The sequence below is a fragment of the Parasteatoda tepidariorum genome, chromosome 5 (assembly GCF_982258835.1).
Source record: "Parasteatoda tepidariorum strain Cologne lab strain chromosome 5, Ptep-v5.0, whole genome shotgun sequence".
Taxonomy (NCBI): Eukaryota; Metazoa; Arthropoda; class Arachnida; order Araneae; family Theridiidae; genus Parasteatoda; species Parasteatoda tepidariorum.
This window is the reverse complement of record NC_141759.1, coordinates 7,897,186-7,913,388: the sequence shown is the minus strand read 5'-3', so window position 1 is coordinate 7,913,388 and position 16,203 is coordinate 7,897,186. Positions and strand designations below refer to the sequence as shown.

Sequence of the window (16,203 nt, the reverse complement as noted above, 5' to 3'; positions counted from 1 at the left end):
TTAACTGTGTTACATTGACTACAAGGTCCACTTTGTCGAATGTTATTATTGCATACATTAATATTTTTTCTGTAATAAAAGAACTTAAGTTCACGCATTTATTTCGCTGCAGTACTGCATTTATCTTAAGTTTTGTATTCGAATGTCCTCAGTGGTGATTTTCGTGGTCTTCAACCCCGTGTATTATAAATGTGGGTTGGTTCCATTCCATGCAAATAATCTCCACCTAAGCTAGTTCGTTCCAATGTTCCCTTGTTTTCTTTCGTTCTTTGTTTAAAAAAACTGGGTGCCTAGGCCGTGCAGCGGCCCCTACCCCATTCATTATGAAAATTATATACAGTGAATAAAACATTTTGAATAATGCAACAATGTGGTAACATTATAATAAAGTAACCATGATTAGAAGTATGTACAAACTTGATCAGAGATTTACATTAATTGCCATTGAAAAATGAATACAGCCATGATTAGATGGATACACATGAAATACGAACTTAATCTGTGATATTTACATTAATTGCAGTAGAAATTTGGAATTGAGCATTAAAAATTAATGATAGCATAGATACAGAAAACCTTGTTTTCTGGGTTGAATTCGAATCAAGTCTACGGATTTGAACTTTGAGAGTGGTTAACACAAACGATTTTTTTTTCTTCTTTTTCTTGTTTTTTTAGCGTCAGCCTTATAACTTTAAATTGAAATCTTCATATCCAAACTAATTGTAGGTAAGTTAAACATATACATTTACTTACCTAAATCACATTTATCACCTTCATAATGATCTTTGCATTCACATCCAAATTTTGTACCAACTTCCTTACAAATTCCCCCATTTTGACAAGGATTAGGCTTACATGGTTCTGTAAATAAAATTAAATCAAGGTTACATTGGGTTTGGATAATATGACTGAAAAATACCACTCTCATTCATAAATTCAAACAAAGCAGAAAGGGATAATCGCTCATTATAGATTCTTTAAGGTAAAAGAAAAAGCAATACCAAATCATCATTCAGCCTTGATTAATACGCGGACTTGGTTTAGGACCTGACCATACAGTAATGATTACTTACCATATATATAAAGCTTAAATGAAAAAAAAAACACATTTGTCATTGCAACTAAATTTTTTTTTGGATTTTCCTGAATAGTTTATTTGCATATCTAAACTGACGGTAAAACCTTTGATCTATTTAATTTTTGGATTGTGAAAGGCGGGAAAAAGTGTAAAAACCGGTATGAAATATCTTCTCATTATTGCTTGTTATGAAAAAAGTAAAATATTCATGTGACTACCAATGTTTAAAAAAAAAAAATTCTAAGAATTGAGTCGGGTTTAATGGCACGAAGTCGTTAAACCCTACATTCAATTCAATTCTTAGTTTTAAAAAAAAGTCGATTGTTATGATGTCGGTAGTTATGATGACGCCATATTTGAAATATTGTCTCCAGAAAAATAAATTAAATCGTTTAAGTAAAAATTTGATTTATTTAAGTTAGAATTAGCATATTAAAAATGTCATATTTATAATAGACAAATAATAACCCAAATTGGCAAGTTATAGAAATATAACATAGCCAAAATAAAGCCTACCCCGCATAATAAATATTAGGTTTGAAAATACCTAGGCGATCGCGAATCCCCAACAAGACTGAGAGAATTATTATAACCCTGTAACTGAAACATATTTGCAGTAAAACATTAATAATAATGAGTTATAAATAGATGTTTGTCTTCGATTAAGTGTGACAAACAGTGAACTAATTAGTCTACATTAGCATTGAAATAAAAAGTTAGCCGTTACATTAATTGATAAGAAAAGACTAAAGTATTTTATGCTAGCTTCAATAATTATTAACTTATTGATTTAATTTAAATATAATTCGATTAATATGATTAGAAAAATAAGTTTAATTAATTAACGATATTTCAAAAGGTAAGATACATGTAATGCCAATTGTGGCATCACAGTAGTCATGGATATTTTACTTCTCCTAAACAAGCAATAATTAAATTATCCATGCCTATCGAAGTTATAATTATTTCCTGTTTTCGAAAAAGTAAAATATCCATGACTGCCGATGTTTTTTTCTTTTCTTTTTTTTTAACAGTTATAACTATTGGTGAAAGCGAGACGAAAAAAATGGAGGAGCTGGTAGTAAAACCAGTTCAGTTTGAACCAGTTTTTAGAAAAAGTAACTTGATTCTCTTCTCTTGGCAGTTACAGAAATGTAATGTTCCTCGACAAAAATGACTTTCGTACTAGTTTTTGCTCTTTTCCGTCTCGGTATATATAGGCTTTCAACCCTGGTTATAGCGTATCTAATGACTCTTCGTTTTTTCTGTTCACACGTTAAAGAATTGTAAGCTTGTCTTACGCCGCACGAAAGTTAATTAAATATTTCTATCCGCCGTTTTTTCTCTTTTCCGTCTTACTTTCAGCCCAGTATTATTTATTAAGTTTTTTTTTTCTTTTTACTTTGTTAACCTTTCAGTTGTGGCAATTTATTATAGCAAGCAACGCCACTGAACGGTAAATCGTGCCGTGAAGTGTTCACATTGCATTTCAGTAAGTTGATATTTGGGTTTTATTATTTAAAGATTATATAACTATATTTGGAGATTTTGTAAGCATTATAAATAAAAATGCAACATACTTACTAAGTTCTTTAAAAATATATTGTTAGTAATATTATTAGTTATCAAACAGTATCACTCTGACTAAATACGGCCCTCATGCAATACGGTGCTTTGTACACACAGTTCATCTCATGAGTGCCGGACAAATACGGCACTTGTAATGAACGGATTAAACTTTCATTCATTTTTTAAAACCAGAATAATTGTTTTGTGCTTTACCTGTTTCACAATTCTTTCCAGAATAAGGAAGTTTACATGCGCACTTGTAGAAGCCATTCTTATCAAATGTACAAGAGCCACCGTTAAGACATGGATTGCTCGTGCAAGGATCTGGAATAAGTTAAAACAAATCATTAAACACTGGCGGTTTTTCTTTTTATTTAACATTTAAAAAATACATTTTCAGATAAAAGCAGCGTTACTTACCTTTCGTGCATGTTTCTCCAAAATAGGGAGATTTGCATTGGCATTTAAAATTAATGCCATAAAGGCTGCATGTGCCACCATTCTTGCAAGGACCAACAGTGCAAGGGTCTGAAAAAAATTGGTCAGGTGTAATAATTTATATAATTTAAAATAAAGAACAATCATACGGAAACAATTGTACTGACTGGCAAGCCGATTTCAAAAATGAGATTTTACAAAGTCATTGATGCCAAAAAAGACTCAGAGATGCCAACTGCTCCAGACATGCCAAAATAATTTTAAAATTTAAATAAATAATTTGCAAATATTTGACTATTATTGCTTGCTTTGTATGGCGTACTATACGACATAATCACTAGGAAATAGTGAATTATATAAACCTACGAATTATTTAGAAATAGTGGTGGATAAAAATTTACTAAATTGAATTTATTAAACCAAAAATCACGATTGATAAACTACCACTTTAAAATATATATTTGCTGTCCGGAGCAAGTTGGCATCTATGTACTTTTTCTTTAAAAAAAAGGGGGACAAGTCTATAAAGGTTGTGTTTTTAACATGATAATATATGTATAAAAACTGAAGTATTAATTGGTGAAATGAATCCTTTCTGCACATGTCCTTTCTGCACACTCAAATCCTTTCTGCACATGTATATCACATATAATCCTTTCACACATTAATATGGATTTGCATAAACTGGAACAAGATTAAAAGAATATGCTTTTCAAACTATTAGAAAACAAAATACGAAAACATTTTATCATTTAGAATAAGGAAATTATAAAAAACAATTAAAATGGCGGCTAAATACTTAAAAGAGAAATAACTTCCTACTCACCAATTTCGCAAGTGTTTCCTGAAAAAGGTTTTTCACAGGTGCAATTAAATGAGTTCCCAAGAACCCTGCAGGTACCTCTATCTCGGCATGGTTTATTTGTGCAAGGATCTGTGAATAAATATGCATGATAAATCTATTGCATATTTTCTCATTTGTGGCACGTGTGTCATAGATTTTAAAAGAAACGCGGAATAATTGCAGTCAAGCAGAAGAAAGGGTTGTTGCGTTGAATATTATGTTCCTTCTTGAAATTATTGAACTCTCCTCTAGTGACAGCTAAAAAAAGGTTTTTATTATGAAACCAGCCCTAATGGTGAAAATCTTGGTCAACTTTTAACTTTTTCATATATCGTGTTCTAAAGCTAAGAAGGGCCACTCTGAATGTCTGTTGATCCAATGTTCGGATCTTCACGATTTAGGACACAATCTTAATGGTACGAGGGGGTAGCTTCAAATATGCTAATTGTATACTGCAAATGATATTTTAGCTTACGAAATCAGACACAAAAACGTACTTTTTTTTTTAATAAATATACTTTTTTTTCTAACGTATTTGATTCAAAGTTTTGACTGCTCTCTTGATCAAACTATGGGTAAACTATTTCCCAGATTGTGGCTACGCCCTATATTTTGGAGTTCTGACAAACAAAGGTTTTTTAATTCAAAGAAAGTACGTTTTAGTGTTTGATTTCGTTACTTAAAATATCTCCAGCTCTAAAAAATTAGCACACGTGAGATTATCCCCTCGCATCATTAATATTGAACGTGAAGATCCAATCATTAGGTTCATTTTTTTTTACTTCTGTACAACATGTAAACTTTAATTGAAACTAAATTTAATGCACAGCCCAACTATATTTAACTATTCTAATTCTTCAACCCATCCCCCAATTAGTTTTAAATAGTGAATTAACCAAACTTTTCCACTGTCTAGCTGCTGAATGAGGTTTTTTTTTTAACTTTGAGGTTTCTTTACTTTGCTTTCGGAAGTGCTTTGATTTCAATTTTAAGTACTATCGAGAGATGTCCAAGTTTTTGTTAAAATTCTTTATGTAGTAGTATTTTAAAATCTGTTTTGCAGTCATTAAATTGCACAAACTACCATAAGCATGAATTTGAGATATCTCATCATAGTTAACCGCAGAAGTATGAAAACTATTTCCATATCTGACAGGAGATAGGGTAAAAAAAATCACCACAATTCTCTGTTACATGTTTTATACTACTTCATCACTCACCTCTCTATCCATAACTAGAGTATCGTATAATGTATATATGATATTGCTCAAAAAAGCAAACCTCTGTCACCAATAATAGGTATAACAGTCTACTACACCATACCCCATTTTAATGTTTAAAATTTCAACAGCCATTTTGGTTATTAGAAATAACTCTAAATAATTACTTCATAACTGAATTTTTAATTTAAAAGACACACACACGCAGAAATATTCTAAGAAATATTTTGCATACAACAAACTGTTCAACATAACTTAAATTATTACTGAAACTAACTCAATAAACCAACAATTAAATTAATCTGGATAATTACTTAAGGTAAAACTAATTTTCTTACTCTACTTAAATTACTAACAACCTAACAAATTGAATAATAACTATAATGTTGCCAATAGATAGAGAAATATTCAATTTCAAGGTGCCACATAAGAAAAATATTTATAGAGTTCACGAACGAACGAATGAGTCCTCTTTTAATTCATTTATCATTTATTTACATTTTTTACTGATCACTGCAATAATCCTTAACTTCAAATACTTGCCCTGATATCTGGCATCTACTGAATGAAAAGTAATGAAACTTAAATGCCTTTTGAATCCGGGAAACTGTCAATTTCTGTGAGGAATAGTTTAATACAAATTCAATAATCTTGGTGGACTATTTTTGTACCTGTTATTGCGTTGTGCAATATTAAACTACATGATTTATAGACTTAAATAAGTTTAATTTTGTAAATTTCCAAGGTTGTTCAACCCTTAATATCGTTCAATTTTTCTGTATCCTTAATAAATTCCTACACTGACTAGACTATCGAGCAAATTACAACATTTTAAATTTGATTCCATGATACAATTGCTCAATTCCAATGGTTAAATTTAACACCTTATATTGATTGTAGAAAACTTGCACGATGTTATAGTTCAATACACCATTAACATGGTTTGACATCGGACCAATTTTTCTGACAGAGTAATGATTATAAAATGATGATATACCTATTTGGCAAACATTTCCTTTAAACGGATTCACACACTTGCAGTTAAAGCCTGTTTTTTCCACATTGCACGTCCCACCATTTTGGCATGGATTCTTGTCGCACGGACCTGTACAATAAAGGGAATGCTTTGTATTGTTAAAGTTTATTGGTTCCATAATTCGTATCAGCATTATAAAAAATCCAAATGTAAAATAAACTTACTTATCTCACATTTTGTTCCATTGAAGGGAGGTACACAAGTGCATTTATAGTCTTTCCCATTTGGTTGACAAGTTCCACCATTCAAACAAGGTTTCTTATCACAAGGATCTTAAAAAAATGAATGTAGTATAAACGCATCAATTTTGAAAGACGTAGAACTTAAATTCTAAAAAAAAATCAAATTTTACAATAATTAACTGACATAGCATTACATGCTATTTCCGAAAATCAACTGAAAGTGTGCTCTAAGAAGATATTAATTTTTTTTTTACTAACTGATAAAAACTGAATCTTTTTTTACTAACTGATACAAGTTCAGCACAATTACCAAACTAACATATAAAAACCAGATATTTTTCAGACACGCTAAGAAAATAATGAAAAAAATATTTTAAAAGTACTGATTTAAAAGACATAAAATAGTTTTCAGAATCAATAAATTAAAGTAAGCAAATGAACGAAAATTTTAAATTAATGAATATTCATTACCTTTAAGTGCTTTTATTTTTAAAAAAATTATGAATAATTAATTTATGCATTTAAAAAACATAATGTAATAACATTACATAAAATTGAACATAAAATTTTATTTTGATGTCAAGACGTGTTTGCTTTAAAATTTACTAAAATGTCCTTTTAATTTTGTTCTCTCCTCTTTATTATATTTTTCATCGGATTGCATTTCGTTTTATTGAAAAAGTAGGTACCACAAGTAAGCAAATAATTACTTGAGTGCATAAATATTTCAAACCTCACCCTTTTTTCATTCAAATATATTTTATACTAAAATTAACAATATATATATATATATATATTCAATTCTTTACATTTAAATAAATATTTAACTATTTTAACAGCTGCTTAAAAAAATTAAGACTATTAGTATTCAAACTTACTAATGCAAACTCCATCAATTTCAGTTGAACCTTTAGGGCAAATACACTTTTTTTTCTCTAGAACTATAAACTCTGATTCGAATGTGCAATTTGCTCCTTTTCCGCATTCACAGGCTAAAGTAAAAGAATACAAATAACTAAAATAGTTCAATGATCTATTAAACAAACTAACATTACAAACAGACATTAAACAAACATATATTGATATATATTTGACTTGATATGAGGTGATACAAAGTACCTGCCTGCTGTAGCTGGCAACTGACTTCCTCATCTGTTATTTTTCCCTTTTTTTCAATTATTGAAAGTTGTAAATTTTTTAATGTTCTTTTAGAGATTCTCTATTATTTGTTTAGTTTTCTAGAGATACTGGTTAACTTGGTTAAAATTGATAAATCGATTTTGAAAGTTTCTAAAAACTGTTTTATCCACACGGATGAATCAGTAATTCAAACACATACAAGTGAGGTTGATTAGTTATGAAACTATGATTTTAAGTAATGGCGAAGAAGCTTGATTTTTATAAAATGCTTGCTAGTTTAAATAATTTTTTTACCACCACTTGGTAAAATCTTTCCTAATAACTGTAGAAGTTGGTAGCTATAGAAAATGTGCTGACGCATTAATATCCGACGAGTATCATTAATATTGCAAGGTTTATAAAAAGCATAGCTGTCCACTTTAACGATTTTTGATATATAGTTTTCGTATTGGAAAAGCAGGTTAAAACCATTAAAGTTCGAAGCATTTTTTTAAAAAAAAGCATACAAAGGTATAATTGAGGATTACTATATGTGCTTTTTAAATTCTTTGCTCTCTGATGGCTAAAATAATTTTGCAAAAGGTGCCTTTACAAAATGCGTCTTTAAGAAATGTTGTAGGACATTTACCCTTTAATGCATATATATATGTAATGTACCACTTAGTGGTGTCGAATACAATTATTATAAGTTTAAATATGTATGCAGATGCTCTTTTAAATTAGATATGCTATGTCTCTTTAAACAAGAACATAGACATTGAGTTAAAGGTAAATACTCTAATACTTTTTATTTCACCGAAGTAACCTTTAGCATTGCTGTAAAACCGGTAAATCTAATATTAAAGCTTAACATTGACTACCACTGGAAAATATCGTTCGTAAAACAGTAGTTGACAAATATAAAAAAGCGTTTAAAAAAAGTCAATTCATATATTATTATATATATTATAAAATACAGTGCTTAATTGAAATATCATATTCTTCAAAATAAGTACTAAGTGTAAAACAAATTTGTGCCTATCAATGCAAAGAATCTTAATCAGAAAGAGTAAAACAACTGCAGTTGTGAATTTTGTAACACATCTTCATTCAATTCAACAACATTAATTCGTGCACTCAGTTTATGTTTTTTATCAAGCTCTTATGCGTTTCCTGATTTTATCTCAGTGATTATCATTTTCTGTACTGACCGATTGAAATTTAACTTATCAAAGACCATCTCGTCATTTCCTGAAAGACATCCTGTCACCATTTTGATCTTCCGCAGAGGGGATGCACCTTCTCGGAATAGAAATCTTGCTGTTTCACCAAATACTCTGTAACTCGGAAGCAGCAGGTTCAAATTTTATAACTAATTTCTTCATTTCAGCTTACATCTTTCACAGAGCGTGTTCAAACCACAAGATGCTCAAAAAACGTCATGTCCTCCTCTCTAGATAGTAGTAGTAATTTATTTACGTCGCACTAAAGCTGCAAAATCAGCTATCGTTGACAATCTGGAAAACATCCCTGAGGATGATCTGAAGACATGCTATCACCATTTTGATCCTATGCTGAGGGGATGGCTTCTCCTCTTTAGTAGCATGGTGAGGCGTGAGCGAGGTCTATCACTTCACGATTGAACAGTTTAACGCGAATCGATACCACGCACCTATGATTCACTGATCGTAGAGATGCTAGACTTTGGTGTTCTACTGAAGACCATGTCCTTGCAATCAGTTCACTGTGGCGCAATTCCCCTCATAAAAGTACCCATTCGTGGCAGAAAGAGCACTCGGTTAACTAGGAAGTAATAGTGTGAGAAGTAGGAGTTGTAAAAGTAGTACTCTGACTTTCCATTTTGGAGTTTTATGCTTCGTAATTGTTCTTGTAGCTCTCATGGATTAAGAGGGAAGAAATTGGTGATTTGGATCTTTAGAAGAATAGTTTTAGGAATTATTCAGCATGAGCAATCAATATTGATTTATATTAATGTTGAAAAATGTATCCCTTAATTCGTAGATTACATTTCGAAAATGAAGCCCACCTGCAATCAGTGTGCGGGTGGGTGACCATTTTGAGAAGCTTGTGATGGGACCGAGGGTGTACTGTATTGGCCCTCGTTAAAATGTTCTTCTGTGAAGTGCTCGACTTCGCTCAGGTCACCAGGCTACTCAAGTGAGGGCACCATATCTTTAGCATCGGAAAACAATTGTAATGGTATGTCTTCAGTACACCCTCCGGAATTCTTCCCACATCGTCGCCAATAGCCCATTGTGTAGCTCTTGTACGACATAAAAAAATTGCAACTACAACAATTGCAAAATCGAACATTTAATGTAAGGATTATTCAATTCCAAACTCAATGATATTCAATGGGACGAATGTGTCATAAACAGGCTGCCGTTAAGAAAACCTAGTTTGATTACCCAATTAAATATTAATCAATCAATACTGAAGGCGTAATATCACTGAGAATATAGAATCAGGAAACTCATAGAAGTTATATTGAAAAAAATATTAACTAAACACATTTGGTAAAACTGTTGATGCGTTAACTAAATTCACAATTGTATTGTTGCATCAAACTGTAACAGATAACACTACGTTCTTGTTATTAACATTCAGAATAAGTAGAACGACTTAATAAAATAAAATAAAATAATTTTTAGTTTCAAACCTTTGCATTTCCACGTAGATTCTTTTCCATATTCTGGTAGACAAATACATTGCATTTTTCCTGATGTATCTCTTACGCAGTGTCCATTTTCACAATCACATGCTAAAAATACATGAAATGTCTTTATTTATATTGATATCTAACCAGTTATTTTATAAATACTGTCTCTTTAAAATTATGCATTTAATTGTATTTTAATTTTCTTTTTAACCACAAAAAAATTTATAATAAATTTGATATCATATGAAAAGTAAAAAGTACAGTGCGCAAAATAAATAAAGAAGCACATTAGTAACGTTTCATATAATAATAAGACTGTCATGTACTAAGATGCAGTCTTAATAGTCTATAATATACCATTTAGTTAGTGCAAATGTTCATACGTAAACATGAATAGGTTTTGGAATCAACGAAAAAGCGTTATTTATCTGATAAAGCATGCGTTCTTTTCCGACGCATTTGCATTCTACAAAATATCGCATCAATAGAGCGGTGAAACGTTTTGACCCCTTTATGCTAATTTCAATTTTTAGATTATTTTTTTTATAACATTTCCGGTAAACAAATTTTTTATGCGGATTTGTTGAACTCATTTATACGGAAAAAAAAATTCTTGTTTATTAACTTTTATTACTTGATGTTTTAATGCTAGAAAAATTATACACTGTAGGTAGGACATACCAGTTTTTTGCCAGATTTTTTCCACCTAATTTTAAAAGAAAATTCTAAAATTTAACATAAAATTGGCTTAAAAGTTCTTGAGAAATAACATTTAAAATACGCGCTGTACGTTAAAATAAGTATAAGAAGCCCATATTTTCATCTTATTGAATAATCGTTTTCATATTGTGGAAATTGGCCCTTTATTATAATAAGCATATACCCAATTGCTTCTCTAAAGCTGAAAATGGTATCTTAGGAAAGGAGAACTCCATATTCTAGAACCTGTCGACCCTTTTGTATAGTGATCACAGAGCTGACCTTAGATCAGAAAGGTAATGGGTTCGAATCCCAGTTCTCTTTCATTCTCTGCGCTCTTCTTACTATGGAAACAACGTTGGCGAACCTAATATGGGGCTCCTGAAAGAGTGGCCAACAAATCTTCGCTACCATTACTTGAATGGCGAGAATACCTGAAAATATTCCTGAAACTAAACTTTCTATTCCCATTAAAAAAATTTAAATTTCATGAGAACCCAGTTATACCAATATTATTAGGTATTTTAAGGCTTTGAAAATTCAATTCTTTTTTTCTTTTTTTGCTTCTTTTAATCTTTCTCAATTTATGTCTGCACAATTACTTGAAAAGATATCCCTGATAGCAAAGTAAGGTTTATTTTAACTCAACAAAAACTTTTAATGTAAACCTTAAAAGGTTTGTAATACGGTTTATGTGTAAATCTTCTAACCATAAAACGAGATCTGTAACAATCTGCTCTATTCTGCGCAAATTACCCTAATCCAAAACCTTGGAGAACAGCCTTCCATAAATGAAACCTTAAACCGCGGTTGACTCAAGGTTTTAAATCGTGAGAAAATCCTTTCATGAAGCTAGTCTCAAGGCGAAAATAATCTTAAATTTAGGTAATTATAAGGTTTCTTTTCGCAAAGTCTTGTATGCTCAAGCTGAAATCCACCTTGTCATGACATTTTAATGGACAATGCAATTTAAACCTATTGATAGTGTGACGTCAGCTAAAACGTCAATATTGACCTAAGCGATCATTTTACCTAAAGGCCTGGTTCCTTAGGACAGGACGCCGTCAGCTGGAAATCAGCGCTAACTTCTGATTGGTCCATTTGTGAGTTTGATAGTGTACGTCATCAAACGCTCATCTTGAACTCGATGACGTATGCTATCAAACTCACAAATGAACCAATCAGAGGTTAGCGCTGATCTCCAGCTGATGGCGTCCTGTCCTAAGGAACCAGGCCTTTAGTAGCAATACTCTGTAAAAAAGCTTTACAAAATAATTTTTAAAAAAATGTCATTAGTAGAAACATTTTCGTGTTAATAAAAAGAAAATTCCGACGCAAGGTTTTCATGCTTTTTGGAATTCCTCTCAAAGCTTAATAGTTGGCAGTGATAATGTTATGAAAATACAAACGAGTGTTTGAGCATTTTTAATGGTAACTGCAATTAGGGGAGAGTCGGGTAGCCCCGCCCACAATCAATTTCATGCGTATAGAATATTTTTTCAAATCAATGGGCCATCGGACATTAATTGTTATATTAAAAAAAGATTATTTTCAAAGTTTCAAGTATTTATGCAGCTGTTAACATGGTAAACAATAGTTTTGAAAATATGTTGAATACAGTAGTCATGAAATTAAGAAAAATTGGTTGAAAGTTGCTATTAAACTTCATTTCAACACTTAAAAAATAATTTTTTCTATACATACAGCAATAAAGTATGTAGTCTTAAGTTTAATTTGCACGAAGAAAGAAGTTTCTATGTGAAAAATTGTTCGAGTAATTACAAATTTACAAAAAAATTGGATTTCGGGTTGCCCCGCTCACATGAATGTCGGGTGTCACTGCCCATTTTTATTTCGTCGATAAATGTACGGTTGGAAAGATTATTATTTTATTGCTTCAAATTTGAATGTTATATGCATTTTTAACAACAAATATTGTTGTTATTAAAGGGTTGTTATTGAATGATAGAATTCACTAAAAGTATATAAATATGTAATAAATAAAATTATTTTGTGATAAAAATGATAAATAAGGTTTATCAATTGTCAATACATTGGTCACTTTCATTTATACCTGAAAAAACAGTCAAAAAACATAATTTTTGTAACTGGGCGGGGCTACCCGACACCTTTTGAAAAGAGTTGAAAAACATGTTTTTTTAAATTTCTATTTTTTAAGTTAAACTATTCTTTTTTTGGTTTATTCTTTTTGCATTATTTAATTAGATGGTAAAGCAATAGAAACATACAAAAATATTGATTATTACTCAATATTATACAGAAATATAAGCAATACTCCTTAAGTGGGCGGTGCTACCCGACTCTCCCCTATATTAATAACTGTATTAACCATTACTATGGCTACACTAATAATAAAATGTATGTTTACGTGTATCACACGTTTTTCCATCAAAGTGCCCGTTGCATTTGCATACGAAGTCACTTCCACTAATTTGGCATGAACCTCCATTTTTGCAAGGATTCGGATTGCATGGATCTACAAAAAAAATACAAGCATAGAAAATGTAATGATTGTGAAGTAAACCTGTACACAAGTCTAAAAGTCATACACTAAGGACATGTTCAGTTTTAGAGATATTTAATATTTTCCTATGTATTTATAAACAAGTGAAATAGCTAAATGTTTTAAGCATTATCCAGAATGTACCAATACAAGATTGCGACAAAAATGCAACAGTCGCGGAAACTTGATTGGGAAGTCACGTGAGACTTTAAAAATTCAATGAGTAGATTAAAAGGTTACTATGTCCACCTTTGGTGACGTCACACTTTGACGTCACCTAAATGTCAAAAAGAACACATTAAATTGTCGTATTGGAGTAACCTTGTGATGAAGACGTGACGCTTCACAATTTAGTCACACGATCAACTCGTAGAGACAATATGTAACAGTTTCGTCTCACTGGATCTCAATGCCACATTATAGTCTCACGCCAGGTTGACAACATCTGGATGACGTCAAAATGGGACGTCACTAAGGGAAGGTATAGAAACCTTTTTCAACTGCGCATCGGAGTAAAAAAAGACACACCTGGCATCCATAATGAGTCTTCATGAATGTGGTGTTTTTGTTGCAATCTCGTAACAAGGTTATCTGGTTATGCCAACAGTGAACCTAAATGTATAGCTTTCAATGAATACATAATATTGAGCACAGTACATTTTGAAAAATCACTAATGACGAAATGCTAAAAGTGACTCACACAAATCTTATTAAAATTAATTCCCTGCAAATTGACTAAAAATTTTATATGTACTTGAGGCAGGAAGCATCGCCTTAGGTGAATAAAAAGTAGTAATGATAGCTATTCATTTACCATTAAACATTTTGATGTACTAACCTTTTCACAGCTTACTCTAACTTCATTACTAACAATTTTTTTTTTCAATTTCCTTTTTTAATGTTAATGTCATGCGAGAATAGAGAATTACTTACTCATGGTTTAATTCTTCGTACCTCAGAAACTATCAATTTTTGTGTCAAATATAAATTCCGATCAAAATTTTTAACTACAGTATATTACATTTTCAGCCGATTTTACAGAAAATTAATTTCTTTAAGACTTGTTCGCGATTCTTTATTTATTTATAATAATATTCGATAAGTAACCGCATGAGGCATGAATGATTATCTTTTATGTTCTGCAACACACAAAAGTACTGACACTTTCGAGAAAAAATCAGGAAGTGCGTGCCTGACGTCTCACACTTTCCCACTTTAGTAGCCCTAAATTTTTGAGTTATTTGAGCGTGTTTCAGAGAAAGTACCTCAAGATAAAATACTTTCAAAAACTAAGTAAAAATTAAAAAAGAAACTGTCTTCAGCATTAACGCCATCGTTATTATATTTCTTTACCGTTATTGTTTCTCGTTATGTACAAGTACATATTACCTATCTATTAATTTAAATATTTCTAAATATATTTTTTTTTCTAATTTCTGAAGAAAGGATAATCAAAACTTTTAGCTAAAAAAAAATTTTACTAATTTTTTTCTAAAATTATTTTATATCTTTACCTTTTTCACATTTGTCTCCAGAATATGGTGATTTGCAATTGCACTTAAATCCATTTGAAGTAACACTACATGTTCCGCCATTTGCGCATGGGTTGGCCGTGCATGGATCTTTGAATAAACAGAATAATCAATAAACATGTTTTCATTTTAAAGATAATATAATTAAATTAAAGATGAATTTTTTATCAAATACATTAGTGCAGAGGTAACAGCGAAGGAATGCCACTCGGAATAGACAGAACAGTTGTTGTTACACAAATTTAAATCGTTTTTGAAGTATTTAGTTTTACTTTACAATTAGTTGAAAGAATTCCATCTAGAAAAGTGCTAGTTGAAAACAAAATTTCTAATATAAATTTTAAGATAGGCTCAAAAAAATTTTCATATGGTTTTTTAGCAGTTGCAATATATTCCGATTTCAACTTCAAATTTTAAAATTTAGAAAGTATTCAAAATTTGATTTTACAATTTAGAATGAAATACGACTTCATTTTTAAATTTTAAAATTTACTATATAACCTGACTTTTCTACTTAGAATTTACGATGTATTTCGTGATCATCGTTGTCATTACATATTTTCATGTTTCTTATAAAAAAGAGAAAATTAATAGTAATTACGAATTGAGAAATTAATTATCAAACAAAATGAAAAAATGAACATAAAATTAAAATATCATGCTAAAATAACAAAATAGGGGAGATAAATTGAAATTAGTGTTTTTTCCCGAGAAAACAAATAAAAGTTAAGTGGTAATTAAAATGTCGCTTCGATAGGCGGGAGAATAATTTTTTGATAGCTCGATAAGTTTTTTTTTAATAATACACAATAAATTTCAAAGACCACCAAAAATTATAAATATCAAACAAAAAAGATGCGTCAAACATCCTTCTTCTGGTCTTCATTTCAATTTCCCTAATTATCTCCAGAAGAATTTAAACCGTTAAGATAATCCTCTCGCAGAAAAGTATTGAAACTTTCGAGTGAAAATCAGGGACCGCGTTCCTAGTATCTCGAACTTTCTCTCTCTTAGTTCTAAATTTTTGAGTCATTTGAGGTTGTTTCAGAAAGTGAGTGCCACAAGCTAGAATATATATAAAAAATTTCAACAAAAAAAAGAAAAAGAAAAAAAAATCTCTCTTTAGAATTTAAGCCATCTTTATCATTTTTCTTTACCGTTATTGTTTTTCATTATGTATTAGTACATATTAGCTATCTTATAATTTAGAGCCTTTTTAAATATATTTTTGTTCCTAATTTATGAAGTAAAGATAATCAAAACTTTTAGCTAAAAAAAGTTC

General features: G+C 30.6%; 1 protein-coding gene across 22 annotated transcripts in view; it reads right to left on the bottom strand.

Annotated features, from left to right (window-relative positions):
* LOC107442536 (uncharacterized) overlaps positions 1–16,203 on the bottom strand; it is a 287,072-nt gene that overhangs the window by 73,976 nt on the left and 196,893 nt on the right. For all 22 annotated transcript variants that reach the window (XM_087163362.1, XM_087163373.1, XM_087163363.1 and 19 more), the window contains 10 exons: positions 14,904–15,011; positions 13,255–13,362; positions 10,167–10,268; positions 7,246–7,359; positions 6,350–6,457; positions 6,147–6,254; positions 3,912–4,019; positions 3,068–3,175; positions 2,861–2,971; positions 754–861 (listed from right to left, as the gene is read on the bottom strand). In XM_087163362.1, the coding sequence (XP_087019488.1) occupies positions 754–861; positions 2,861–2,971; positions 3,068–3,175; positions 3,912–4,019; positions 6,147–6,254; positions 6,350–6,457; positions 7,246–7,359; positions 10,167–10,268; positions 13,255–13,362; positions 14,904–15,011 (1,083 nt within the window). The remainder of the gene's footprint in view (positions 1–753; positions 862–2,860; positions 2,972–3,067; positions 3,176–3,911; positions 4,020–6,146; positions 6,255–6,349; positions 6,458–7,245; positions 7,360–10,166; positions 10,269–13,254; positions 13,363–14,903; positions 15,012–16,203) is intronic.